General features: G+C 47.2%; 7 protein-coding genes across 7 annotated transcripts; 4 read left to right on the forward strand and 3 right to left on the reverse strand.

Moving 5' to 3' along the window:
* Positions 1-756: 756 nt before the first annotated feature.
* Positions 757-1,616, forward strand: F4813DRAFT_388330 (uncharacterized protein; the record flags this gene model as incomplete). Its single annotated transcript, XM_049246687.1, has 2 exons — positions 757-1,385; positions 1,475-1,616. The coding sequence occupies 2 exons, from the start codon at positions 757-759 to the stop codon at positions 1,614-1,616; spliced, it is 771 nt and encodes a 256-aa protein (XP_049100526.1).
* Positions 1,617-2,336: 720 nt separating this feature from the next.
* On the reverse strand, positions 2,337-4,225 carry F4813DRAFT_38083 (uncharacterized protein). Its single transcript, XM_049245603.1, has 2 exons — positions 3,092-4,225; positions 2,337-2,994 (listed from the first exon to the last, which is right to left on the reverse strand). Exons 1-2 carry the CDS (start codon positions 3,777-3,779, stop codon positions 2,375-2,377), a joined length of 1,308 nt encoding a protein of 435 aa, XP_049100527.1. The 5' UTR covers positions 3,780-4,225; the 3' UTR covers positions 2,337-2,374.
* Positions 4,226-5,038: 813 nt separating this feature from the next.
* Positions 5,039-7,015, forward strand: F4813DRAFT_355589 (uncharacterized protein). Its single transcript, XM_049242893.1, has one exon. The coding sequence runs from the start codon at positions 5,311-5,313 to the stop codon at positions 6,550-6,552; it is 1,242 nt and encodes a 413-aa protein (XP_049100528.1). The 5' UTR covers positions 5,039-5,310; the 3' UTR covers positions 6,553-7,015.
* A 147-nt stretch (positions 7,016-7,162) lies between these two features.
* Positions 7,163-9,912, forward strand: F4813DRAFT_38253 (WD40 repeat-like protein). Its single transcript, XM_049245815.1, has one exon. The coding sequence runs from the start codon at positions 7,414-7,416 to the stop codon at positions 9,577-9,579; it is 2,166 nt and encodes a 721-aa protein (XP_049100529.1). The 5' UTR covers positions 7,163-7,413; the 3' UTR covers positions 9,580-9,912.
* Positions 9,913-11,885, reverse strand: F4813DRAFT_38193 (ferritin-like domain-containing protein). Its single transcript, XM_049245730.1, has one exon. It carries the CDS (start codon positions 11,644-11,646, stop codon positions 10,246-10,248), a length of 1,401 nt encoding a protein of 466 aa, XP_049100530.1. The 5' UTR covers positions 11,647-11,885; the 3' UTR covers positions 9,913-10,245.
* Positions 11,886-13,318: 1,433 nt separating this feature from the next.
* Positions 13,319-21,722, forward strand: F4813DRAFT_388335 (glycosyl hydrolase family 92-domain-containing protein; the record flags this gene model as incomplete). Its single annotated transcript, XM_049246688.1, has 10 exons — positions 13,319-13,472; positions 13,522-14,584; positions 14,650-14,674; positions 14,787-15,295; positions 15,430-15,447; positions 15,504-16,080; positions 17,662-17,706; positions 17,771-18,094; positions 18,170-20,757; positions 20,822-21,722. 10 exons carry the CDS (start codon positions 13,319-13,321, stop codon positions 21,720-21,722), a joined length of 6,204 nt encoding a protein of 2,067 aa, XP_049100531.1.
* A 1,230-nt stretch (positions 21,723-22,952) lies between these two features.
* F4813DRAFT_355611 (glycoside hydrolase family 17 protein) lies at positions 22,953-26,277 on the reverse strand. The gene has a single exon (XM_049242894.1). The coding sequence runs from the start codon at positions 25,946-25,948 to the stop codon at positions 23,588-23,590; it is 2,361 nt and encodes a 786-aa protein (XP_049100532.1). The 5' UTR covers positions 25,949-26,277; the 3' UTR covers positions 22,953-23,587.
* Positions 26,278-27,322: the final 1,045 nt, after the last annotated feature.

Consider the following 27,322-nt stretch of genomic DNA (forward strand, 5'->3'; position numbering starts at 1 on the left):
CCATAACAAGACTCACAATCTTCCCGCGCTTATAATAATTACATTTCGTAAACCACACGCAATAATTTTTTAACAACCACTTTGCTCTGTCTTTGCCCCCCCCCCCCCCCCCCCCCCTTTCTCAAAACAAGAGATTACTATGGGTCATTTTCAACGACCGATACAAATTCCGGATTCCAAATCAAGTGCCCAAGTGGCATTCGGATGTTTTCTATGATCATAAGAACGTGGTAGCCTCCCGATGACAGGTTAAGTGAGTTTTCGCCATCAATTTTCCTCCCGCGTCTCATCTCATGCATGAAGGCGGCTACATTAAACGAAAAGTCTTTTACCTACATGTATGCCGTAAGTCTTAAGGTGTGGCTAGTAGGACCAGGTACAAGTACCTAGGTACCCGTTATGGTGGCTTTAACAGTTGACAACATTGATGTTCGCGGAAACAATTTCTTAATTACATATTATTCGTTTCCCTTATGTGGACCTTTATGATAAGCCACTATGTATCTTAAGCGCCATTTCTAGGTACATAACATATTAGAAAATGAATCAAGAGCTATACCTATATTTACCTACCTAGGTAGTCACATTCTTAATCCATCAAAATTAGAATTTCATCAAAATTAGAATTGCAGACTATTTACATACTTCGATCATAGCTCGTGGCGGCTCTTCCATAAGATCGGTTATTAGAATCCCTACCGCGAATTTCTACATGGCCATTATATTTATGCAAGTGTTGCTTATGTTGATTGCTCCATGGCCCCAACAGTGATAAATGGTCGCGAGAGAACAGCCGAGCCTGAAGAGCAATGGACCCATGTTCGTCACAAGGGACGGCGCCGACCTAAAGCACCTCACTCCGTCGCCTCTTCGTATGTCGCGGGAGGTATCGCTGGCTCGGTGCGGTCGTCGTCTTTATCCGTCCCTGCCATCACAGAGGAGCACAAGCGTATCAAGTACCAATGGGAGACGTCGATATGCTATCATAAGTTGCAAGAAATTCTCGAATCGCGTATGTCCCCTTCCAATATTTCCGACGCCATCTGCTTTGGCACAGGATCGTTCGATCCCGAAGATAGCTCCTGGGAGATGAAGCGAAAGGCACATATACAACTGGCCGCTTTTCTTTTCATCGTTGAGCAACTTCAGCGTAGTAGTTCACGTACGATCCGATGTATCTTCCAGGAGCCCGTTTTCAACACGTCAGATAAAGCTTTTATCCGCGCTTTGGGCCACGAAGTGGTTGATTCGCCTATAGGGTTCGAACTAGTCAGCCCAACAACACTGGTATTTGGCATTCACTTATACAGGGATGTTTATGCACAAATCCTCAGCAAGTGTCTTCCTGCCATGTTCATTGGGACACCACAAGAGGTATGGGAAGAGTAAGTACAAGCAACCCTATTCCACGGGTTTGAATGGCATGCTTTCTATCGGTTAATCTTGTTGGCGGTATCCGGCTGACAATTGATAGATGCTACGGCTCTGACCCTTTGGACTGGGTCGAGCTGGATGAGCTGAATAAAAGATGCGATAAGGTTAAGTTTCCTGAGGACACGGGATATACCACCTTCTCGAGTACTACAATTCACCGGAGACGATGTGATGAGACATGAGTCGCACATCAGAATTCGCATCGTGATGACTACGATATTTTGGCGCATCGCCGATTCTGCCCCCGTTGTTGGAAACCAGACTAGAATCATGTTTGGTATTATCGTCTACTCATATAGCCTCACTATAGGATGTTCGAGTAGGCAATAGCAATTCCAGTCGGATCTGATATAAAGTCCGAGTGCAGAAATCTCCCCAAAGGAACAACCCCATTCAGAAATTGGAGGAGGCTACTTACTATTAGTAAGGCGTCAAGAGTCAAGCGCTATATTTTTGAAAAGCTAAAAATATTAGTAGCGAGTGTGTAAAAACACTACATATCGATATCATATCCCCACTCCTTTTGTATTTTATGTAGGGTGACTCCATTATAGGTATTATAGTTATATTTGTCATTGTATATCCTTCGGCTTGTTGCCTTTGATCAGGACTTGTTATTAAACTTGTTTTCCATACTAGCTTACATGAAGTGCTCTTATAGGGTCGTAATACCCATTGTTGGCTAGAGGTATTAAATGGTATCTTGTATTCTGCATAATGAAAACCATTTTCTCTCCCGGGCAGTAATGTAATCGATCGTGATTTCATCAATTACCAGTACCAACCAACACAGCATCTTAATCAATCAACGCAATTCCAGGACACGGCATTTCCTATCAACATCTCAATTAAGAAAATTATTCTGCTATGTCAATACGCTGTAAACACAAGGCATTTCACACGTGGTGGTAATGTTTAACCCGAACTATATTGATAAAATTTATTTACTCATTATTACGGGATTCTCTCTTGACATCTCTGCAACCCATGCTTGGTGCTCCGCTGCAAGCTTGATAGGATCATTCATTTCAAACGAATAATCGAATGGCATATCGTCAGTAAGCGAGCCCAATTCTTGGTCGCCTGCGCCGTGTGAGCTTTTGCCGCCGACGTGCTGAATCAAGACCGGGGTGACAGCCCAGCGCAAGCTATCGTGATTATTGGCCCAATCCTCCAGGAATGTATCAACAGCAGCGTGGCTATCGTGGGTCTCGCGGTATAGGGGGAGCAAGTGCTCGAGTACCTGACGCTGAGGATATATGAGTCCTTGGGCGCAACAACCGTACTTTTGCATAAGGTGAACGCCAGGTTCTTTTGGTAACATGCAATTACGGCCGGCCGCGAAGAACAGACCGATCAGCATAGGAGTACCAACTCCGCAGAGCAAGAAGAGGACCGAAGAGGTCAGAGTTTTACGCAGCATGGCAATACGCCAGCGAAGAGTTATCAAAATTAAAACTTCGGCAATTAGTATTGCTATGCTTGATTCGACATATATTGGCCATTCCTCGCTATTCCAGCCGAGGAGCCTACCGTCGTAGAAGACGCGCAGGTAGAGAACTACGTAGATGATAACCGGGTTAGTAATAGTTTATACGAAGAGAATAATTTACGAGGCATAAGGCATATCTTTGCTAATATATGGATCGATACATACACCCATCCCGTCCGAGCTCCTGAGTCTTCCTCGTGGCGGTATGCAAAGCGCCGAGAGCTCGGTGATACCATCCATCTAAAGCAATCACATCGTCCTCCAAGGTCATGATGTATTTAGCGCCGACTCTGGTGCATTCGCCCAGTAATATTGTGTAATCGATCTTCTGCTTTCGGGCATGGGCTTCGTAGTCTCCGCTAATTTCGAGCTGGCGCACAAGGTCGGAGGTTTCGGCGTCGTCTGGGTAAGTTGGAAGGTTGTCGGCCATGTTGATGAGCCAGGGTTGGTTGAAATCTTCGTGTTGGGATTGATCGGTGTGGGCTAGGAAGACGACGACGTAGATGCGTTGACGTTCAAGATCAGCTAAGCCGTCGAGCACCGACCCGAGGGTTTCTTTCAAATAAGAGAACCCATGCCGGCTTACCGAGGCAATGCCGATACAAAGTTCGGGAGCGGTGGAGTTGGCGACCCATTTTGTCGGGGTATGCAGCGCAGCTAGATCTGCATACTTCCGGGCCTGGGCCTTGCGAAAGGAAGAATATGTCAGGACGCGAGCGGATTCGGGCTTAAAAAAGAGGGAAGATGGATCGCGATAGCACTTGGACCGCAGATAGAGAGTAATTACAACATAGCAGAGCAGAAAACTCAAAAAGAACGACACGACGCCGCGATTTGGAGTTGTAGCGAGCATCTGAAAGCCGCCAGCTCGCTGCCTCGCTCCCAGGGAACCAACAACTTCCCTCCTTGACACGTTGATATATAAGAAAATAGCGATTCTGCCGGTGGAAGTGAGAGAAAGCTACAAAATATTGTTACATGCCTTGACTGATGGTTAAACACTTGGAAATTAACAATTGGCAATTAGAAGTTGGTAGTTGGAAGAAGTCAACCAGGCTAGCCGGACAATGGACCTCCATATTGTAGTTAGTATTCCAAAATTGGCCTAGGTAATCACGACTATGCGTTAACAATCCTGCCGATAATAACAAATTAGGTATTGATGGAGGATCGTGGATTCTGTGTGTGTAAATCGTATGCCCAGACTTTGCCTAGAGCTTGCCCAGAGCTAACCTAGGTACCTACCTTAACTAGGTCGTGTGCCACTGTGGCGGAGTGGCTGTGCATCCACTTCCCATGATATTGCCTTATACCTATACCACGTACCTAGACAGCACAAGTATGGTTTTATATTCAAGTCCAGCAAAACTACCTAAGATACTTAAACTAATACGTAAACCCTTGAGTCCAATTTTTGTTCTTCTTTGTATTTATATCATGATGTTTAACTCCCTTGATATTTACTCAACTACGAAAATCACGCTTACGGTAATATTCTGGCTCGTACGAAGTATTAGAGAGCCGTAATAAAAGACTTATAGGCAACCTCAAGGCTTACCAAGAGGGGGCTACAGCGCAAACGCCGTGTCAAGATCACCGTATCTCAGTGAGTATATCGAGTGAGTTAGCTAACTAGGAGTGTAAGTTCTATCAGTATGCGACAGTTTAGTAAGGATTTGAGTAGACGGAGAGAAGCTTTCTAGAACTATAAATTTGCAACGACTTTATCTATAGCTACGAAATACCATAAGCATATTGACTTAGTAATTTGATTTATACCTAAATTTCCTCGTCATGTTAGTTGTTGATATTGTGAATCTTATTGAAGCTTCAAGATGGTTAGCAACTTAGTCCACAAAGAATCCTAGAGGTTTCAATTGCTAAGGAGCTTCTTTTGATCTTACTTGGATGGTAGGTTGGATTACCATACCTCGAGCATAATTTCTTGTCTTTTCCGTACTCGCTTTCAATAACAAAGGGGCACTAGGGGTCGACCGAAACCGAAGTTTGACCACCGATTCACCTTGTAGCCCATTGTGCTCGTAGGTCGTCGGATTCGGCGGAGCACAAAGATATATTAAGAGTTTCCCCTATTAAGGACGCCTACAGCCACCTTTGTTAGCAGGCACGAATATCTTAATAACTCCAGCAACCAGCCGACGCATCAATAACCCAATAGGTTTGGCCTACTACACAGGATTACTCATTAGTGGTGTAATAAAACATACTAGAATTCACCTGTATTTTATAGCGATACACAACTTACACATAGACACGGCTGTTGGTAGTATAAAGAGATTACAATATCACGAGTGCAATACGAAATACTGCCCAAGGTTTTATCATCGTTTGGGATCATTTATCATATAAGGCGAGAACAAAACATGCCGGACACCTCGCCAGCGCAGATACTATGCGGAACCCAAGGACCGGACCAAGGACAATGTCGACACAGACATATAGAACTACCTGGTAGTAACTTACCTGATCCGCCCAATGGCTGGCCAGATATAAGAGGTCTTAATCAGCTTCAGGCCAGCCGCGAGGAATGGCTCAACGGCGATGCTCTCGATAAAGCGCTAAAGGTGTACCATAACAGCCTACCGAAGTTGGCCAGGGGCATGATCCACATTGCAGACACGAGTATTGAAGGAATATTTGGGACTAACGAGAAGACGTTTCAGGACATATTAACAAGAAACTATGGCAGATTCTGTCGGAGCCTTAGGCGGACCGAATACACCCTGTGGCCGATGAACATTCATGGTAACCATTGGGAACTAGGTGTTGTCCGTAAACAGAATCCGACTAAGAAAGATGATGGATGGACAAGAATTGTTCAAGTAGGCATTATTGATTCGTGGGAAGATTCAACGAGGGGACCTAGAAAACAATTCGCTGAAGGTCGACTGCAAAAGTTCCTCAGAAAAAATCAATTCACGTTTGCTCGAGGTCACCAGCGCGATATATCTACAGCCCGGCAGTTAGACACCTGGAGCTGCGGTCTCCGAACGTTTTGGGCAGCGAGGCATATTATGGACCGGATAGTGGATATGGAGCGAGGTGGTTCCTATCATTATAACGAAAACCTCTGGGAAGACATGACCGGGTGGTTTAACCCTGACTTGGTGCGATGGGAGATGATTGGCCTTACCGCATACGAAGCTGTTCAGGAAATGGGCTACAGAGCACGTATCGCGGTGGAAGTGGTTAAAACTACTCGGGACGGAGCTCGAGACGTAGACGCGGCAACTTTGATGCAGCCGCCCGAAGGCGGGGAGTCAGTCGTAGTATACAACGCAGACAATAGAAAGCGAGTAAGAGAAGATGATGATGAGCCACTACCTTCCAGTTCAAGAAGAAGGATTGGGAAACTACCGGTCTCCAATAGACCGAAAGTAGCAGCGGATTATACGGCAGATGATGATTACGAGACCTTCGAGGAGAAGAAAGCCAGAGTGGTCTTTCCGCCTGACGAAGCAGGCCTTAATCCTTCGTCTAGCACTCCTATGACAAAGACATCTTCTCAAGGCCAGGAGACCGATTGGAGATCTGAAGCTAAAGGGAGAAATACAAGAAATCCAAACGGAGGCAGGGGCAACAGGGGCAATAGGGGCAGGAATTAGCCGTTCCTTTGATATTTCTGAAGCCTACTACTTATTACGTCTATGAGAAAACTTGATGAGTGTGAATTGGAGAATGATCGGGATAGGGGGATGCGGAGGTATGGGAACAGGGGACGTGGGACGTTTAGAGTTGTAAGAGTCTTAGGTGGGAGTTCAGGCGCTTTAGCCCTATATGTACTTTGTAAATTTTATGGCTCTTTTACTTACATTGACATTATACTTGAGGGTTTTTGCACGGTTAATTTATCACTTATTACTAGATAAGTGATACGTTAAGCAAACGGAGCATACTTGTATAGAGGAGGTTAGGAGGTGCAGTACGTGAACCTACATACCTTAGGTAACTAATATATGCTGAATTGTGCCCTCAAACATGATATCCTACCTTATGTACCCAACATTGAAAGTGCTTGAGAACTTTACATGTATAATGCACTTAATCTCGCCTTACTTACATCTATCTAGAGGTAAATCTGTATGCATCAATGTCTACATGTCTCGCATTTTATTGAGTCTTGGTAGCGAGGTTAAATGCCCTTTATATGCATAAACCCATATACATACACAGCCCTTGGTTTATACATATCTTCATTTATCTTTCATTTATCCGACTAACTAAACTCTTACGCGCTCGGCCGTCTTCTGTCGTATAATTTTAGTTTAGATTACATATCATCTTTTTACTACCTATTCACTTTTCATACCTTTGAGTAGACATATTTCCTTAATATTGCTACAATAGCTTTAGCATACACTAAAGAATCCCGAACGAAGCTGTATAATGCTATTCGTAGGCTGGCACATAATTGCGCTTTGTCGTAGTCGATCGTAGTCGATCGTAGTCGATAGCATTGTTCAGCCATGGACGACTTTGATCGAGACTCCAATGCGAGCTCGGATAACGAACACGATGACGATATTATGATCCACGAAGCGGACGGCGATGCTGATGCCGACGTAGATGTAGATGGCGAGGACGAGAATGACAATCCAGATCACGACGAAGACGACAATGACAATGACAACGATAATGATAACGAAAATGACGAAGAGGAAGACGATGATCCCGACCAACACGAGAATGAAGACGAAGAAGACGCTCATGACCACCAACAACCGAACGGCTTGGCTAACCCGGCCGCCACTCGAACCTCGGCTACCCCCGGTCCTCACTCTACTCCCAAGTGGAAGCCCAAGGTTCGCCCGGAAGTGCTCACCGCAGCTACGTACGATATTGTTCCCACTATGGCAGCTCCCATGGCTACTAGCATCAATGCGATAGCTATAACCCCCGATCTTCGTTACTGGATGACGGGTGGAAGTGACGGATATATCAGGAAGTACGACGGGCCCGCTACAATCAACGGTAAGACCCTCCTGACTGTAGCGCAGCGTCATCCATTCGTCGACTCTGTAACTAAGGCTGGTGTCTTGATGTCGTATTGGGAAAATGCCGAGCCCCAACCTGCCCCTGTGCGACAAGAAGACTTGGTCCTCAGCCCCGTCTACAGCCTAGCTGTCCACTCCCAGGCCTTGTGGCTCCTTTCCGGCCTCGAGAGCGGCGGCATTAATCTCCAAAGCGTGCGTCACGACGAGGGGAAACGGATCGCATGTCTCAAGAAGCATACCAACGCCGTCAGCGTTCTGACTCTTTCTCCGGGTGAGAAGAGCGTACTGAGTGGCAGCTGGGATAAGAATATATTTGACTGGGATCTAAATACGGGCCAGGTGGCGCGTCAGTTTGATGGAAGTGGAGGTCAGATTTCTGCCGTCGAGATTCGGCCCATGGGGGGGCAACCGATTCCCCCGGAAGCTAGCGAAGAGGAGATCCTGAGCGATACGTTCTTCAGCAACAATACGCATCCTGGTGCCGACGGCGATTTAAAATTTGAGAAGGATGAAGGATTTGGCATGGATATCGACGCTGGCGTGAACGGTATAGGAGTCAATGGCGTTTCTGACCAGATAGCTAATGGGAGAGACGCCATGCCTGATGGTCGAGGGAGTCCTGCGCAGGACAGCCTATTTGGTGGCAGCCCAACAGTCGGCTCCGATCTCTTCGGTGACAACGACGGCATGGGCGCTTATGAAGGGGACGAGGATAACGAATTTTCCCGAGCGATGAGGCAAGATTCGGCTCAGGATGCCGATGTTGCGATAGGCAACTATAATATGTCTGGTTCAGCCTTTGAATCAGGATCGGGTCAAGTGCTAGCCGCTCAGCCTCTTCCTAATTCGAACTCATCAGAACCTACTCTATTTGGCGACAATGCGCTCAGTTCTTTTGGGACCGACGTAAATCTCGACCTCTCGTCTCTGTCGTCCATGCCGGACTTTTCGCAGTCAATAAACCCGGGCGACAGCACGTTACGATCGCAGCTAGCAGATATGCCGTTGCCGCCTGCTCAGGGTGGCCAAGGGGAGTTGCCTCAGTCACCGTCCACTCTTTTCGCCGCCCCGCCCCCTGCGCATTACGATATGACACAGACTTCGGATAGTACTTTTCTCTCCGCGTCTATTGATGGGACCTTACGTATTTGGGATCGTCGAATGCAAAATCCCGTGGCGCGTATTGGGAACAGGCCTGGTATCCCTCCTTGGTGCATGGGCGCGTGCTGGAGCCCGGATGGCAATTGGATATACGCGGGCAGGAGAAACGGTACGGTGGAGGAATTCAGCATACAGAAGGCAAAGGGCGGTCGCGTAGGTTGGCAACCAGAACGGGTTTTTAAGTTCCCTGGTGGAAGCGGACCGGTTAGCTGCGTTCGATCAATGGCCAACGGACGGCATCTAGTTTGTGCCTCTCACGACATTCTTCGACTTTACGATCTTCGCTCCGAGCATTCGTCTAAACACTCGCCGCCACCTTTCCTGATTATCCCTGGCCCGCCACGCGCCGGCGTCATATCCAGCTTATACATCGATCCGTCGAGTCGCTTCATGATATCAGCTGCGGGGAACCGAGGCTGGGAAGGGACAACTACCGAAGTACTGATTGGATACGAAATAAACGTTCCGTCACGATAGCAGCTGCGTTCGTATTCATAATACGCGTATGCGGAAATGCAGCTGCCCGCCGGTATTCCATCGGACTTGCCGGATCACTACTAATTCGGAACTTTGGGATTTCTGTGCGCGCTGATATCGCGAGCCTATATGTCGTTATTTACACGGCCTTCTTTCTTTCTCTTTTCAATCCGTTGATTCAACAGCTTATTTGGAAAAGTAGATACCCAGCGTTTGATTTGGAAACGGCAAAACGGAGTAATGGTGCTTTCTACGACGTTGGCCGGTATTCACGTTCTAAGGACTATCACTAGATGACAGGATAAGAATTGGCGACAATCTTCCTACACATCTCAGCGTGGTGCTTTGCAAGGAGCTAATAGTCTTTGGAGTAAGTGATGGATAGATCTGAACTTGTTTCTGATATTGTCATTCATTCTAGAGACGGTATAGTATCGATAGCGTGGAGAGAGCAATCACGACTGAAAAGTTTGGCTGGCTTGATTTCTGATCTATCATGGCTATGAAGTGCATCTTGTGCGCGTAGCATGATACCATTGCGGCCTATGCCTTGACCCTGCCTAGTTTCTTGTCAATTCGCTTCTTACCCTTCCCTGGCATATCGGTTTCAAGCAGCCTGTTCTCCATACTCAGTCTGCACTTGGAAACGAATTGAAAAGCTGCAGCTTATCCCGCTTGGTAGATGGCTAACGCGTTGACATGTGGGTTGATCTGCGTGAGGTTGAATGGCGTGACGTATAAATCGTCGTCTGTGATGACCAAGAAGATGGTACCGTTCACTGCAGGATCACCTTCGTACGTCGAGGTGTTGGGTTGAATGGTATATGCAGTGTTGCCACTGATATTCTGTAAGGGAGTATAGGTGACGTTGAGCTGAGAGACCCAGGCTGCGAACCTAGGGTATCCTGCCGACGTGCTAGTGACGTAGCTGTTGTTAGGCCCGATGAGATTTCCAGGGCTATCCCACTTCAGGAAAATTTGGCGGCCGGGATATGATAACGGGGTGGTCCTATTATGGGTTATGGCCGGCCCGCAGTTTTGACCGACGCCACCGCGCAGACAGCTCTCTGTTGCTGAAATATTCCGAGTGCTGAGTGTGTTCGCGTACCCGCCGGTGGTCTCGTTCCAGGCGTCAGAACCGTTGACACGAGCTGGGTTTGGCTGGTTGATGACGCGTAGCGAAGGGAAGTTCTGCCAGATCAGGCGAGTCTGGTTAGCTGGACACGACGAGATATACGGGGCCAGGAGGGTCCACGCCCAGGATTGTGGGATGCCTATCTCAAACCACACAGGCATAGGAAAGAGGCCATCGAACTGGCGGAAAATGAGCTGCTGTCGTGCCTCTGTTGTGATAGACTGCAATAGTATCTGAGCCGTTTCACGCGAATCAAGATGATTCAAGAAACCATATACGCCCGACTCTCCCCATCGGGTTAATTTCTGGTTGAAGTCGATGAATTCTCGCACGCTTGTCACTGGGTAGTTGTAAGTACACTGGACCGGAGCGTTATCCCCCAGCAAGTTAGTCAGAGCTGTAGCATGACCAGCTTCTTGCTCGGCCATGAACTGGATGAGATACCGATCTTCAGCATTCAATCCGGCGTCCTCGAACTCTTGGGCGGAGAACCTGGCTAAACCCCAGTGGAAGAGATCGAGCTCGATCCACTCTTGGTAGAGGGCTAACGCAACGGACTCGTAGTCAAAATCGCTTATTACACGATATACTGGTTCGGACCCGTTGGTTCCCAGGCCGCCGCCGGGCGTGTACGGTGCGGGTTGCAGTTGGTGAAGCTGCCCGTCTGCCGGATATTGCAGCTTGTACGGCTCTGGTGGCCTGATTGGAATCGTTAAAGCCGTAACCTCCGTGGAGAGTGCGCCGGTTGTCGTAGCCGGTGGGCCGGTGTATGGGCCGTGAGAGGTCACGTTCGTCACGGGAACAACAGGGACTGTTGTGGTCGCCTCGGACTGCACGGTGGTTTGAGCTTCAGAGACGAAGGGGACTGCATGAGAGTATGGCACGACGAGTGCCAGGACGCCGGCACTTGCTAAACCGATGAAGTGTGCCATGATTATTGTTACACCTTTAGCAACGAGAAAAACGAAACGAATATAAATGCCCGTACGACTAAGTATTCGTTAAGAACAAAATGCGTCAAGGGTTTATATGCGGTAAGATTCTATGGCATAGCTGCACGGTCGAGTTACCATGACGAGTCGAAGTATCTCTCGGTCAAGTTGTCCGTCCTTGTCCAGATTCTTAGCGTCATAGTCAAATTAGAAATGGCCAGTTATTATAGAACCTGGATATCGCTTTGCCGTAGTGAGTGGCTAGCATCCGGGATATTCCTCGCCAAATAATAAGTCATGTACTCCGTGATGGTTACGTTGCGAAATCGTAATCCCATTTCATATTGCCAATATCAGAGGCCACGATAAAGAGGCGGCGTACACGTCATTTATTTATTGGTAAACCTTTTAATTGCCCCCCCCCCCCCTTGGGGTTTTGATCTAGCAAAGGGATTTGCTCCTCACGGTCTATTCGTCATCAACACACAAAATACGCGTGGAACGGACCATCAAGACGTCGCAGCCCGCAGTAGGAAGAGGCGTATGCCGAACTTTTGGGTAGTCTTTTCGGATGAGGAGCGGGAGTCAAAAGAATAAGGTTAGTTTGGACCACTATCATCATCCGATAATGACAGGCCGGGATGCTAACGAGGGGCTTCCCCGTGCTGCTGTAAGGGAAACCCATGTCTCTCTTCGTCCCTTAAAATCTCCTAGAGGATGAGCTTTAAAGTTTGATATCAGATCTAAATTCTTGACCCTTTTCATCATGTGAATACGATGAGTAATACTCGGTCCCTGACTCCAGGTAGGTTACGGTGACGTTGCCCAGCGTAGAGCCGAGGCCGAGGTCAATGACCGTGATAGTAAACTTGGCGTCAGTACCTAGTATTCCGGTTCGTGCTACACCTAAGCAGATAAGTTGTCGTATAGCGGGCTTCGCCTTCTTTTTACTGCTCGTAATATTGATGGTTTTCGGAACTAGGTGTAATTCTCAACTTACGGATACTTACCCAAAGTACCTGTAAATATATGCTCTTCTTAATTACATTTGGTTCGAATAGTGAAAGCTCAATCGCCTACCAGAATCGCCGTGAAAAGACCTTATTTACATCGTTGTTAAATAATGTACCTTAATGGGAGGTAAGTCGTTGATTTACCGGATTCCGTGGACAAAGTCCCTTGCTTACAACCCCTCATGAAGGTAGTACTACCTAGGTACGTATTGTAGTCAAAGCAACACAATATGTTATATCAATGTAGAAACGATTTGAGAGATATTAACAGTGCTCCCTTACGGATAAGCTAGGTAAGTAACCCTGGGGATATTCGATGCTATACTGGCTCGTCTCTTCGCGCTCTTCTAATTTGTTTGGACTTGGGACGCTGCATTCCGTGGGAAGGAATACCTACTTGGTATAGGTAGGGAGATTTTCTTTGTTTAAATGCTACAATATCAGTGCTCTCCACAATTATGAAGATCACCGCATGGCCGTCTAGGTAACGTTCGTGAGGTCACCCAATTCAGGAAGGTCGCAAAACGCCACCGTCTCGGGAGTACATTTGACGCAGTGTTATTCTGGACTTGCCGGCTTTGATTTTCTCTTCTGCATCGATTTTTGCAGCAAGGATATATCATTCGTAGTCCTACCATTGCGGTTCTTATTGACTTAGGATGGCGTGTCGGCAACTGTCTTTCGTGACCCCGCAACTTATTTACCTTTTTTCCACGATCTTTCCTCTCGCTGCACTCTGTGTCGACGTGCTCCAATTCGTAGATCCTCTTATTGGTAGCACTAACGGCGGAAACGTATTCGCAGGTGCCACAAGTATGTCCTCCTACTTCCCAGTAGACATCTACTAAACATAACATTGCAGGGCCATACGCTTTGGCAAAGCCTGTCGCGGATGTGGATGGACAGAATACCGGGGGGTTCGCAACCGATGGCTCAAGTATCACGGGCTTCTCAGCAGTTCATGACAGCGGCACGGGCGGGAACCCTAGCCTAGGAAACTTTCCTTTATTCCCCCAGATATGTCCTGGGGGTGACGTGAATAATTGTAACTTCCTCATAAGTGAGAGAGCCACTCACTACATAGAGGAATCGGTGGTTGCTCGACCGGGCTACTTCGGGGTGGAATTAGTCTCGGGGATAAAGGCCACAATGACCTCTAGCGATCACGCTGCATTATATAAGTTCGAATTTCCGACGGGGGACGATCAGTATCCCTTAATCCTACTCGATTTGACGGACCTATGGAAAAGCCGCCAAAATGCATCAGTTAGCGTAGATGCCGAAAGCGGGCGGCTGAAGGGAAATGGCACGTTCCTCCCTAGTTTCGGACCTGGGTCGTACGTGATGCACTTCTGCGTGGACTTCTTTGGCGGCGATGTCATTGAAAACGGGGTATGGGTCAATAATCGAGCAGGCACGGATCCGAAAGAACTTTTCGTCACTCGTGGTTTCAACCTCTTCTATTTAGAAGCCGGAGGGTGGGTTGGATTCGGCAAGCTGGCTAACAATACCTTAACCGCTAGAATGGGAATAAGTTTCGTAAATGCCGATCAGGCTTGCCGGCGGGCAGCAGAAGAAATTCCCAGCCCGCTCAACGACTTCGACGGGCTCGTGGCCGACGCGGAAGATGCATGGCGAGAGAAGCTGAGTCCGATATCTGTTGATGCTGGCGGTGCCAGTGATGAATTCCAAACTAGTTTCTGGAGCGGTCTGTATCGCACTATGATCTCTCCCCAGAACTATACCGACGAAAACCCGTACTGGAATAGTGGGATACCATACTTCGACTCGTTCTATTGCATTTGGGATTCGTTCCGCGTTCAGCATCCGCTCCTCACCATCCTTGATCCACACGCGCAAATTCAGATGGTCAACTCGCTTTTAGATATTTATAAGCACGAGGGCTGGCTACCCGATTGTCACATGTAAGATTTTATTACTTGGATCAACTTACGCAGGAATGAACTAACCCAACATCCTACGTATTCAGGTCACTCAGCAACGGCTGGACCCAGGTAAGGGAATCTGGATTTGTTTAATAATCTTAGTGTTTGTCGACATACCTCTTATTTCATGTCTGTTCTCATTAAACTTTTACACATATAAAATACTTACTATCTCATACAGGGTGGCTCAAATGCAGATGTTGTGCTTGTCGATGCTTACGTCAAAAATCTTACAGGCATCAGCTGGGACGTTGCGCTCGAGGCTATCATCCAGGACGCCGAAGTTGAACCATTGGAATGGGCATATCACGGCCGGGGTGGCCTACGAAGCTGGAAGGATCTCCGATATATTCCTTACCTGGATTTTGATCCGGTAGGATTCGGTACTAACTCGCGCAGTATTTCGAGGACGCTCGAATACGCATATAATGACTATTGCCTCGCCACGTTAGCGCGAGGGCTCTGGAGAGATGATTTATACGACAAATATGTTCTACGAAGTGCTAACTGGCAGTATCTATGGAAATCAGACCAGCGCTCAGTTATCGATGGAAATGATACTGGATTTACGGGCTTCGTGGAGCCAAAGTACCAAAATGGCACTTGGGGATTTCAAGACCCGATTGCATGTTCGGCGCTTGCAAGCTTTTGCTCGCTCACCACCAATCCTAGTGAGACCTTTGAGGCTAGGTCAGTATCTCAAGCTTACTATCTTCTGGTTTAAAGTGAGAGAGTGTGTGGGAATTTATACAGTGACACATTTCTTTTCATATGCTCTTAATTAAATTGTTAAATACGGTGACTGCTGACTCTCAACTCGATAGTATTTGGCAATACCAGTTGTAAGTAATAAATTCATCCCAACCGAAGCGTTCCATGTAACTGACAAACTCAACAGCCTTGTCCCACATTCGATGTCTGTCTTAATCCAGCTGATGGGGACCGAAGAGCCATTTATTCAGCGCCTCGACTTCTTTCACACGTCAGGACTAGCTGATATCTCCAACGAGCCGGTTTTCTCGACAGTGTATTTGTATCATTATGCCGGTCGTCCTGGGTTATCCACAAAACGGCTACACACCTATATCCCGTCAGCATTTAACACGTCTCACGGGGGACTCCCAGGAAATGACGATTCAGGTTCGATGGGTGCATTCGTCGTATTTGGGATGCTAGGCCTTTTCCCAATATCTGGGCAAGATGTGTACCTCATTTCGGCGCCATTTTTTCAGGGAATCAACATAACGAGTCCTCTGACGGGGAGAACGGCACAGATCAAAACCGTCGGATTCGATGCCGAATACAAAAATATCTACATACAGAACGTAACAGTAAATGGCAAACCGTGGACTAAATCTTGGATCAGCCACTCCCTTTTTAACGAGGGGTGGACGATGGAACTAGTGCTTGGAAGCCAGGAGTCTGAATGGGGCACCAAACTAGAAGATAGACCACCTAGTTGGGGTGGGGTGATGGTCTGATTAATAGAGCACATACCTGGGTACCTGGATATCGAATGTACCATATAAGATACCCGACCAATATATTCAATATGTTCTTGGCAAGCAATAATAGCAACGTAAGATATCAAGCGAGCCAAGAACACTACATAGTATTTGACTAGTTTAACCATACCACAATAGAAATTTAAATAAGATTGGGGGGGTGTATAAATTACCGGAAGCATTTAAAAAAAGGTAGAATTGGTATTACATAAGGAAATGATAGGTGTCTGTGAGCAATATGTTGGCCTGTTATTCGAGCCAGCTCTATAACTTTGATAACAACCGTAGTAGGTACCTAGGCATCTTCGTAGATGAATATAATCGAGGGAAACACTTACTTCTATTATTGTGTTTTTAACAAGAAATCCCCATTGCTAGTAACTTTGCCTTATATAAGATAATATTACCCCCTAAGCACATACCAAACCGCAGTAGCCATGATCCTGCCGTTATAGTTGAGAGGCGTATTTTCAACGTTCACAGACAATTTTATTTAAGTAAATTATCTACCTACCTAGGTACCTAATGTAATGAAGATATAATACACTTCAATACACATAAACGATGCCATTACCTTACTTGGTCTTTATTTGTTGTATTTGATAAAGATATGACTATTGGGACAAACACTTCTATAGCTCTGTACATTGCAAACACAGGTGCTCACAAACACGTAAAGTTAAGTTTGTCTACATAACCGGGTGGTGAGGTTTCGTAACCTTTGTTATTCAATCTCTACAATATCATCCAAGACATGATACCTTAGGTACTTGTTTTAATTTAACGAACTTAACAAAGAGACTATAGGTAGGATGCCGACGCGTTTGCCAAATGTGCCGGATAATATTTGAGGCATGATATGTACTATATGTAGGTACCCAGTGAAAAGATAGTACCGTAAGTTTCTAGTTTGAGCATTTCAAAGCAACTTGCTATAATTTCTCTACCTACCTCAGATGTCTATAGCTCATGAGGTACCTACCTATATGCATAAGATACTACCTGCCTACCTTAACTTACAGGACTTATATGTACCATGTTTACATATGTACCATTGAATCTAGGTACCTAAAGCACTTAAGGAAGGTACGCGGGTAGCCCTACAAGTACCTAAGGTATACATCCCTATTAACCCTAAGTTACTTCCTTATCTACTTGCACAAGGGCAATGATAACAACTGCACTCAATATCGAAGCAACTGCGGTTATCCCGTCGTCAACAACACGGCAACAACAGGGCAACGATAAAATACTAAGGCAACTGTCCTATATGCGACAAAACACTCGATCCAATATTTATTGTCCTACGATTTTCTTTCTCCTTCTCTCCTTCTGTTTCATGTTTTTTTTCATGTCAGCCTCTAACCATCAGTTGGACTGTTCCTCCTTGCGTACAAGCTTTGTGAACCTTGACTTCAGTAGATGCTTTCTCGCCAATAGGCGTCGGGCACTCAGATCTTAATCACATCTTAATCACACTAGCCCGATATTTCAGGCACGATATCTGCTCAAGCACTACCGACTATCCGGGAGGGTTTAATAGCTACCTAGGCAGCCATGGGCGACATCAGCAGCCCCGATGATGCTGATACTCAGGTATATTTTTCGCACAACCGCTGTTTAATGGCTTTCACTGTGTGCTAATGATAGGTACACCTAGCGCGAGTTAGACATCATTATGCACCATATCAACTTTGATCAGGACCGCCCACCTCCTATCCCTGGTCAAGAATGGCGAAGCTACCCCGAATTACCTACGAGTCGGGACCTTAACCCCGATTGGGATAATCAGGAGCAACTGGCCGAGATACGAAATCTTCCGCCTAACACATGGAAAGAGCCATGGGAGAACAAGAATACTTATCTCGAGACGCATTACCGTCTCCAGAGGGAAGAAAGTATCACTATGCTACGCCACTCGATTAGAAAGCTAAAAGTTAAACCTTCCATGATGGATGATAGAGAGACATGCATCTACACTAAAGTAAGTCAAGCCTCGTGCGCCTCTCCTGGAGTTGCCAGGTAGCTTTACCTTAACTAACTAGCTGCTCGTCTGAAGGTTTTTGTCCGGGGCTACTTGATGACCCGTCTTGGTCCTATGTGCCAGGTCCAATTCTCGACTGAGAGATCTGGCAAGAAGATCCGCTGGGGTCAGACCCGACGACTCACGGTTGGAACATTGGTCGCCATCTCGACCGCAAAAGATCATTTCAAGACGATCTGTATGCCCGCTATCATCTCAGAACACCGCATTCGAGATGGACTCGACCAAAATCCACCAACAATTTACTTTCAATGGGCTAATCTTAGCGATGCCATAATGGATCCGAACCAAGAACTAATTATGGTAGAGACACGTTATGGTTATTTTGAAGCTGTTCGTCATAGCATGGTTGGCCTACAGCACGTCGCTAACAACGAGACCCCGCTTGACAAGTACTTGGTCCAGGCAGACAAGAGTGATCTCATTGCAAAGTATGTCGAAGACAATCCTCTTCGGGATATTAGGTCACTCGTGCATCACATCCCAGATTCCTCGTCAATGACAGAGAGTGAGAAACACGCGAAGATAGCCGAGGTTTGTGAGCCTCTTCGGAACTACTCTGTGCTCGAAGGCTTTGACGGCCAGCTTTCTCGGTATACCAATCTGGACAATTCTCAGCTCAGCGCTGTGCATCGCATCCTCACTAAAGAGTTGGCTATTGTCCAGGGTCCCCCTGGGACCGGGAAGACATTCACTTCGGTGCAGGCTCTGCGGATCCTTCTGGAAAGCCAAGAGAAAGGTAGCAATGTAATTATTGTCGCGGCTCAGACGAACCATGCTGTTGATCAAATTTTGCTCCAACTCATTAATGCCGACTTTAACGTCGTACGGCTTGGTGGACGCACTCAGAACGAGGAGATCAAACGTTATAGCATGTACAACCTCCGGAAGCGCGCCAGGACACTATTGAACCCACGAGTAGACAAAGATTTCAAAACATTCGAGTCGGCTCGTAAGAGGAACATCGCCGAGTTGGAAAATATCATCCACAATGTCTTCCCCGATAACTTGATCGATCCTAATATCTTGAGATCTACAGGTATCATATCGGAGAATCAGCTCGAGTCTCTTCTTGCCGAACAGGAATGGGCCGACACGTCATCCTCACAAGACCAGCCACCCGGCTTGTTGGCGGAGTGGTTAGGAGATCAATTAGTGAAGGCGAAGCGGCAAGACGAGAAAGATCCCGAATTCGAAGCATTCGAAGACCATGATAGTGTTGATATAGACGTGGAAGATTACGATATGGAGCTCGACAACTGTGTTGATGATGAGTATGAGAACACTGGCCGTATAGAAGGCAGGTTTTTGCCAATTGAGCATCTATGGACAGGTTTAAATACTCACAATTATACCGAGGACGACCTTGTCGTCCGCAGAGAGCTTCGTAAGCCGAATCTGTGGGACGTAGACGTTAAGCATCGCGGTGCTGTCTATCAGTTCTGGCAGAAGGAGCTACTGTTACGGCATCGCCAAAAATTCCGCGATGTACTTGCCGACAACGCTCGAATCACAAAGAATCTCAAGATCAACCGCTGGTACAAAGATACACAATGCATCAAATCGCGGAAGATTGAGATTATAGGGTGCACTACCACGGGATTATGCAAGTATCGTGGCTTGCTAGCTGCCCTCCGGCCGCGCACTATGTTAATCGAGGAGGCAGCTGAGACACGGGAGGCAAATATCCTTTCGGCATTGTATGAATCGCTTCAGCAGCTTATTTTAGTCGGCGATCATCAACAGCTGGCTCCGCATAGCGACACGCCCGGCCTAGGGGGGCATCCGTTTTATATACGTGTGTCCATGTTTGAACGCCTCGTATATCTGAATATGCCATTCACCTTTCTGAACATGCAGCGGAGAATGATCCCGACATTGCGTGAAATATTGAACCCATTTTATCCAGACCTTCAAGATCATCCCGTGGTGACCCAGGGCCATGCTAGACCGCCCATTCCTGGCATGATGTACCCTTCTTTCTTCTTCCATCATTATTGGACCGAGGGCCAGGATGAGAACTTGAGCAAGTTCAATATCCTAGAGGCCGAGATGATAATCCACTTCATAGACTATCTACTCATGAATGGTATATCAGCAAGCCAAATCACCGTTTTGACCTTCTACCGAGGTCAAAAGAAGAAAATTATCACTCAGTTCAAGAGCAAGATGAAGCGATGGGCGCCCTTTACGAACGTTTTCACGGTGGACTCGTACCAAGGAGAGGAAAACGACATTGTTATTTTGTCATTAGTGAGAAGCAGGGGCAGTGACGGACCGCACCAAGCGGGTTTCCTCCAAGATAAGAACCGTGGCGTTGTCTCAATTAGTCGAGCTCGCCGCGGCTTTTACGTCTTTGGCAATATAGTTAATCTGGCGTATGCGAGCGAAACATCATGGGACATGTGGGGAAAAGTATATGAAGTCTTTGTAGCGCAGGGTCGATTTGGAGATGAGTCTCGTTTTCCAATCACATGCCAGAAGCATCACAGGACAACTTGGATGTCTCACCCAGAAGACTGGGTTAACTGTCACGGCGGTTGCGATCTGAAATGTCCAGATCGGCTTAGTTGTGGCCATTTATGCGGACGTCAATGCCATTGGTATGTACACACGTCATGTTCCCAAGGCAGTTTCATTGCAGCAACGCTAACCTCATCGTTCTAGGGCAACCCATGATAAGCTGATATGTCAAGAACCATGCGAACGAGTCCTCTTGTGTGGTCATAGATGTCAGCGGTTTTGTGGCGATGGCTGTCTATGTAGCTGTGCTGACTTCACTGGCGCTTATCCTCACGATGAGTTTTTACCTGAGGATGGGACCCTCGGCGTGGAGGAACGAGGCGTGGATTATGATAAATCCCGTGTCGCACCGTTCATAAGCCTGGACCAACGCCGCGAGAGTGCAGCATTGGGTGGTAGAGGCAATCTACCAGGTACTCGACGCCCCCTTGGCTCTAGACTAGGACTGGGGTATGAGTGGGCCGCCTTCAATGCTCAAATGGATGATGAGAAGACATCTAGAAAAGTTCTAGCGGGATCATCGCATCCGCTCGCTGGCACTACAATCCAAGATATCTTCAGGCCAGTAACGTTAGACGACTATGGTGTGCGCAATGTCGGGAAAAGTATCATTGCTAGGACTTCACCGTCACCTGAGAAGAACAGCAATGGAGTCCTTACCTTCAAGGATGGCGTAGAGACAGTTGTCCTCGGCACTAGTTCGTTGAACCTTGGTCATGATGGTATCCCCAATACACCGGCTAAATACGGCTCAGCCAGATCCCCAGCCCCGGGTGGCTTACAGCAACATAACACCGACGTAGCACCATCACAATTGCAGGCGGGAGGGATTGCATTGGGTTCTCATTCGCAACCTCGAGAAAGTTCGTGGCCCTCTAATATTACGACCGTGCCTGCGGGATATCGGGCTGACAAGCCGGAATGGGAATTACCCACACATAGCGACACAACCTCCGTTACGAGGAAGAGCGACAACGAAGTGGAGGGCGATACTGCGGTGGGGCTGAGTAGTGACGTTGGAGAGGATGACCTAATGACTTTCTAGTTCTCTGTTTGACTCTTCAACCAGGGACGGAGAGGTATTGAGGCCTCAAAGATACTGGTATGATCTGAAAAAGCTAGGTAAGAGGCTGGTGGTATCTTCGAGTATTGGTGGAAAGGGCGACTAGCTAGTCTATAGCTGATAATTTAAACATTTGCTCTCAGCTAACTAGTATTGACTGCTTGGCAAGATAATACGGGTATGGAGTGTACCAAGGGCGGTTTGTGGCGGAATATGATGGATGGGGGGGAGGAGATCCGATGCGATTTTCTTATTTGGCATATACTCAGCGTATGATATTCCTTGGCACCGGAAATATGTTTAGTCTTGGATTCCACGGGGTCAGGAGGCTCAGCTGGCTGTCATACTATATCCCCCGTGCTGTTTGCGATATTAGGTTAAGTAGTCTCGGAACTCCACGCCGCGGTGTGCTGGACTACAAGAACACTGAAACAATCTAATTGCAACAGAAACCACGCCGAGAGTCCGATGGCGAGTGCACACTTCACCACCTCCTATAACCTGTACCTCGACGCGGTCCATCATAGTAGATACTATGGTCTATAACCATATCTTAGGTAGCGTATAAGGCACACACCTGGGTACGTACGTAGAGACCTGGGTATCCGGGTATGTAGGGTTATAGCACGTTGCTACTCGAAACATTATCTATGGATATTCTGCCCGCAGGTCGCACGGCAATAGACGGTGTCTTCTGTACCTTCAAAAGGTGTGAAGCAGATTGGGTAGTCGTCATCAAAGCATTTGCGGTTCCTGTCGTACGTCTCTGCGCTGGATTGGATTTCCGTCTCGATGGGAGGCGCGTTCTCTAATATGTCCCGCAGCTCAGTGGCTAGAAAGGCAAGCTGATAAACTAGGTCGAAGCGTGCACGAAGAACTCCTGACATGACCTAGTCATCGCTCTTTTGGATAGGGAGAGAGGTTTTACGTTTTCTCGAAGTATGCACACCGTTCGAGGCGTTAAGTTCAGGTTGTGTGCCCATCTTGTATAGATTGCGTAATTTCAAATGACGAATCTATGTAGTCTACTCGTGATGGGAATGAGAGATGTGCCGGCGCTTAGAGTATTGTAGAAGGGATTCATAAAAAGGAGGGACAGAAGATGATGGAGCATTCCACATTTCTGTAAGTGCAGATCGCCAAAGCAACACCAAGTCATGTGACGTTGTTATCTGCATATGTCAAATATGTAGGTACCTAAGTACATCCAGGGCGGAAAAACGTATAGACGAGCTGGGAATGGAATTACATAAATCCATAATGTATAGAAAACTCATATGCAATCGTAGTTAATGGCTTGTAAACGTATTGATCATCTACCTCATAGGTACCTCAAAGTGAACGCAGTTAACTCGGCCCCTGACAGACTAGAAAGTCTAAGTCTCCGAGTAAGCCTATAATATATATCGAACCGAACTGGAGGCTCCGCAACACCGTAATGACAGAACTGTAACCCATGATAATGCTATGCGCACACGATGGTAATTACCACCTTGCCGCCACTTAGGTAGTCATACCCTCCATTGATGATCTCTAATGCTCTGTTCTCTCAATCCTCTGCACCAGGAATCGTGTCGGTAGAATCATCAAACATAAATGACACTTGAGCCGAGACATCCATCCATATGCCACCCGTTTAATTCCCATCTCCGCCGCATCTCGTATAACCCCTGCCTATACCGTCGTCTCTTAGTATAATACAACCCTGCACCGTTTTCGAGTTCAAAAAGATCATGTAAGGTATCCCGTCAAGAGTATTAGCCAGGCTACTATTCACGGCCGCTTGTCTATCAAGTCGATCACGGTGCCCGTTTCAAGGACAGAGGTAAACAGCTTCCCCCTACCGTTCAAACTGTTTTACCTCCGCAGTCCGGAATCTTGACGCCCTCTTTCAGGTTCCTATTGACATCCATGAGGCCCCATTGATCCTCCCATTCTTTTCCGGGCGTATCGAAACTAATTTTCCAAGGCTCGTCAAACATCTCAAACCAGAAATAGTTGGTCCCATTCTCGAGGGCCTGGCAAACCCAATTCTCCATCAACGTATTTAATTCGTCGATGCCGGCCACCGATCCGTTAGGACAGTCTGTCACCTTGTCGTCACCACAATTAGTTCCACCCTTCGTCGGCCAGCCGATCTCGGAGATAATATTCTTCTCGGTTTCCGTCTTGAAGAATCCGTGGGCCTTGTTCTCCCAGAACTGCCACGTCCAAGAAGCGGCGTCCTTAGCATTAACACCGGCAAAGAAAGGATGAATATTTCCCATGATGTAGTCGCTCATACCGGCCAGTTGCGAATCCCAGTTGTCGCCGAGATCGCTCGTGGCGACGGGGAGATTCCAGTCATGCTTAGTTAAGTTGGTTCTCACCGAGTCCAGTAGTTCACTAAGCTCTGAAGCGGTCATCTGCTGTCGGAACAGGATCTCGTTGCCAATGATGAGTCCCTTGAATGGGTCGGCCCCGTACTTATCTAATATGTTCCACATCTTGCTTAGTTGGCGCTCGTTTGTAGTGTCGTTTCCGTCCTGCCATACTCCGAGCCATATTTTGATATCATTCTCGAGCTTTAATTGTCGTAGAGCATGGATCGTCATCTCCGTTTGATTGCAATCAGTGCCGTAGAGTCGAATGGTGTTTGTGAGCTGCGAGAGGACGGCAACGTCTCGGGTAACGTTATTCTGGGAAGGCGGGTTCTTAAGGCAATCCGGGAACTGAACGTTGATAGGCGTGTAGTCGACACCGGGAAAGACCTTGTGCAGGTTTTGATTGTTCATCAGTGCTTGAATCTCATTAGATGTGTCGTCTAGATCCCCATTCATAGCTGTGTCTGACTCAGCGGATTGGACTCCACTACTGACCGAACTACCGCCGCCTTTGTTTCTACTAGCCAAGATTCCACCTACGACGCCACCTGCTATTCCACCAGCGATAACAAGGCCGACAACAATCAGAATGAACCATTTCCACTTTTTGCGGCTGTTATTTTGACTGGACAACCATTCGGACTGTTTCTCTGTCCCGGTGTCCGTGTTATATCCACCACCTACGTCGCCAAGCCTGCCAGCAGAGCTCGTATTCTGTACTGGGTCATAATTAATACCGCTATTCCGATTCCTTCCTATGAGTCCACCTATTACGCCGCCGCCGGCCACGGCACCAGCGACACCGGCCGTAACGCTGTTGCCACCTCGATGACTCGATCCCCCTAGACTCAGTATGCTATTCCGAGTGGAACGCCGGTATTCGAGGCCGTCATCACCGTCATCGTCAATGTCGTTTGGATTGAACTGACCGAGCCTAGGATCCATCCTTTGGCCGTATGCCATAGGAAGATCCCGGAACGGATCGCCAGAGTAGCCCGGCATGCCCCAGGTTGGTGTCCCTTGGCCCGAATGAGGCGCGGCCGCAGTTGCTAATGGAGCTAGACTGGGCGAGGAATTGTAAGCCTGACCGGATGGAAGATAGGGTCCGGGACCGTATCCTGGCGACGTGTCATAGCTCCGATCGTATGCGTAAGTACGAGGCTCGTCGTAGGGAGCTTGCTCCGATGGTGTAGCTTGGTAGGCATTCGTGTAAGAGGCCTGCTGGCGCTGAGGTTCTTTATATTGCTGTGCTTGTCTCATAGCTTCTAGTCCACTTTCTCGTGCGTTCTTATCAGCAACACTCATAGCTAAACCAGACATGCCACCAGCGGCAGCCTCGCTAAAATTGTCAGCACCCGGGGTGATGTTAGATTGAGGGGGGTCGCGTCCCCGAGTAGATGTATTGTTCTCTCGGTGGGACGGCGGGACGGGTCCAGATAAAGATGGGTGACCCGCAGCATAGGCTTCCCCAGCTAAAGCTCCGGCTCCGGCTCCGGCTCCAACTCCGGCTCCAGCTCCAGCTCTAATCCCGGTCCTAGGCGCAACCACTGTTTCTACCCCTCCGCTAAATCTTCTATTCTGGCGTAGCCTATTATATGCTGAGTCGGGGTGAGCGCCGGGATGTATTGATGCTCTCGTGGGCGAAGGGTGTGCTGGATGGCGATACGACTCGGAAGAGGAAGCGGGGAAATCTTGGTAAAAATGAGACTGTGATGTTGGCGAGGAAGGATGGGAGGGAGAGTGTTGCTGGCGACTGGAATATGCGTAGCGATAGTTCGGGTCGTTTGATTTGTCGAGGGGGTCGCGCTCGTCGGGTTCAGAATTGAAGGAGTATCGACGACTCATGATTTCAGAAAGTAGAACGAGGGTGAGGTGAGGGACCTTCCAAGGCTCAATTCAATATTATTAAGTGCAGTTACATATGTAAGTAGCTATCGTCACCGGCACTAGAAGTGGGACTCAAAAAGGTCCGGTCCCTGATCAAGTGGGTTAATGTTAGTACATGTAAACAACATAGACATGCGCGGGAGATATCAACGATGTACCTATCTGAGTTATGTACCTGAGTGCACTTAAATCACAGTACTTAATTGTATATGCATACATACATAGTACAAGAGAGGCCAAGGCAGGAAAGAGTAGGAGGCGAAAGGACAAACAATAGGAAGCAGCAGGTGATAGAAAGTTGAGGTAGATTTATTATTGAGGTACTACACCTGTATTGGTGTAGGTACTACGTTAGGTATGGTTACATGTGCCCAGAACTAGTGCCGATCTAGTTCTATTCTAGGAAAGGTATTGTACCTGAGGTTCAACATCCAGTACCTACCTAGGTACATAGGTACCTAGGTATCAGGAAAATACTTGCAACAATAATACAACTCTGTAGTGAATAAGTGCCAAAAAGTCAGCATGGGAAAGCTGTAACCGTAACTTTTCCCAGTTTTCGGTATGCGCTAGGTACCTAGGTATGTATACGAAAAGGTATTTCCTGATTGGCCCTGCAGTCTTCGTATTGGTCCCTCCTTGATCTAAACTGCTTGAATCCCTGTTTTGGTTCCTGCATCGTATTAAAAAGTACCTGCCAAATCTAACCGAATATCTGGGTACCTAAAGTCGTAGTTCAAGCGCCTTTTAAGTGTCGCAAGTGTCGACATACATATGTAAGCCCATTCTATTCGTTAACATTGTAATCGACGGTAGCGGATTTGGCCCAGCAACCGCCGACGGGACCTTATGTTCATAATACCCATATGTACCTAAGTTTAGATATTTATTTTTATAATCCCATTTATGAAAGCCCTATGTCCTGGTAGCTTCCACATTTTAGAATGAGAGGGCTGCTATAAAATACTATTCAGATACACGAAACACTATACGAAGTAAGCATAGAAGTTTAAAATGTTAGCTATGCCGTTAAATGCCTGCGTACAACCGCCCCAGGGGCTCGGTATCTCTTGGCCCACAAGTGAATCGTCGATCTGTGGTTGGCCAGCCAACCATCTACCGTCACGGAATACTATCTATGTATGTACAAAGAAATCCCATGTCAGATGCCTACCTACCTATATATACACTATGACGCTCTGACTTATGTAAAAGAGAAGAATCTCACATATGCCCTTCGATTTCCATGGGATGAGGATAAAGGCGTATATTTACTGTTTGTAGAGTCTCAACTTTGATATACACTTATCTAACGACTATAATAGCTACAAT

This window comes from Daldinia decipiens (assembly GCF_022478715.1).
Source record: "Daldinia decipiens strain CBS 113046 unplaced genomic scaffold F4813scaffold_12, whole genome shotgun sequence".
NCBI classification, from domain to species: domain Eukaryota; kingdom Fungi; phylum Ascomycota; class Sordariomycetes; order Xylariales; family Hypoxylaceae; genus Daldinia; species Daldinia decipiens.

Excerpts from the sequence above, each read along its gene's own strand:
- F4813DRAFT_38253 (XM_049245815.1), top strand. The coding sequence starts at position 7,414 with ATGGACGACTTTGATCGAGACTCCAATGCGAGCTCGGATAACGAACAC.
- F4813DRAFT_38083 (XM_049245603.1), bottom strand. The coding sequence starts at position 3,779 with ATGCTCGCTACAACTCCAAATCGCGGCGTCGTGTCGTTCTTTTTGAGT. Across the intron at positions 2,995-3,091 it reads GGAGCTCGGACGGGATGGGT|TTCTCTACCTGCGCGTCTTC; the intron begins GTATGTATCGAT and ends TCATCTACGTAG.
- F4813DRAFT_38193 (XM_049245730.1), bottom strand. The coding sequence starts at position 11,646 with ATGGCACACTTCATCGGTTTAGCAAGTGCCGGCGTCCTGGCACTCGTC.
- F4813DRAFT_355589 (XM_049242893.1), top strand. The coding sequence starts at position 5,311 with ATGCCGGACACCTCGCCAGCGCAGATACTATGCGGAACCCAAGGACCG.
- F4813DRAFT_355611 (XM_049242894.1), bottom strand. The coding sequence starts at position 25,948 with ATGAGTCGTCGATACTCCTTCAATTCTGAACCCGACGAGCGCGACCCC.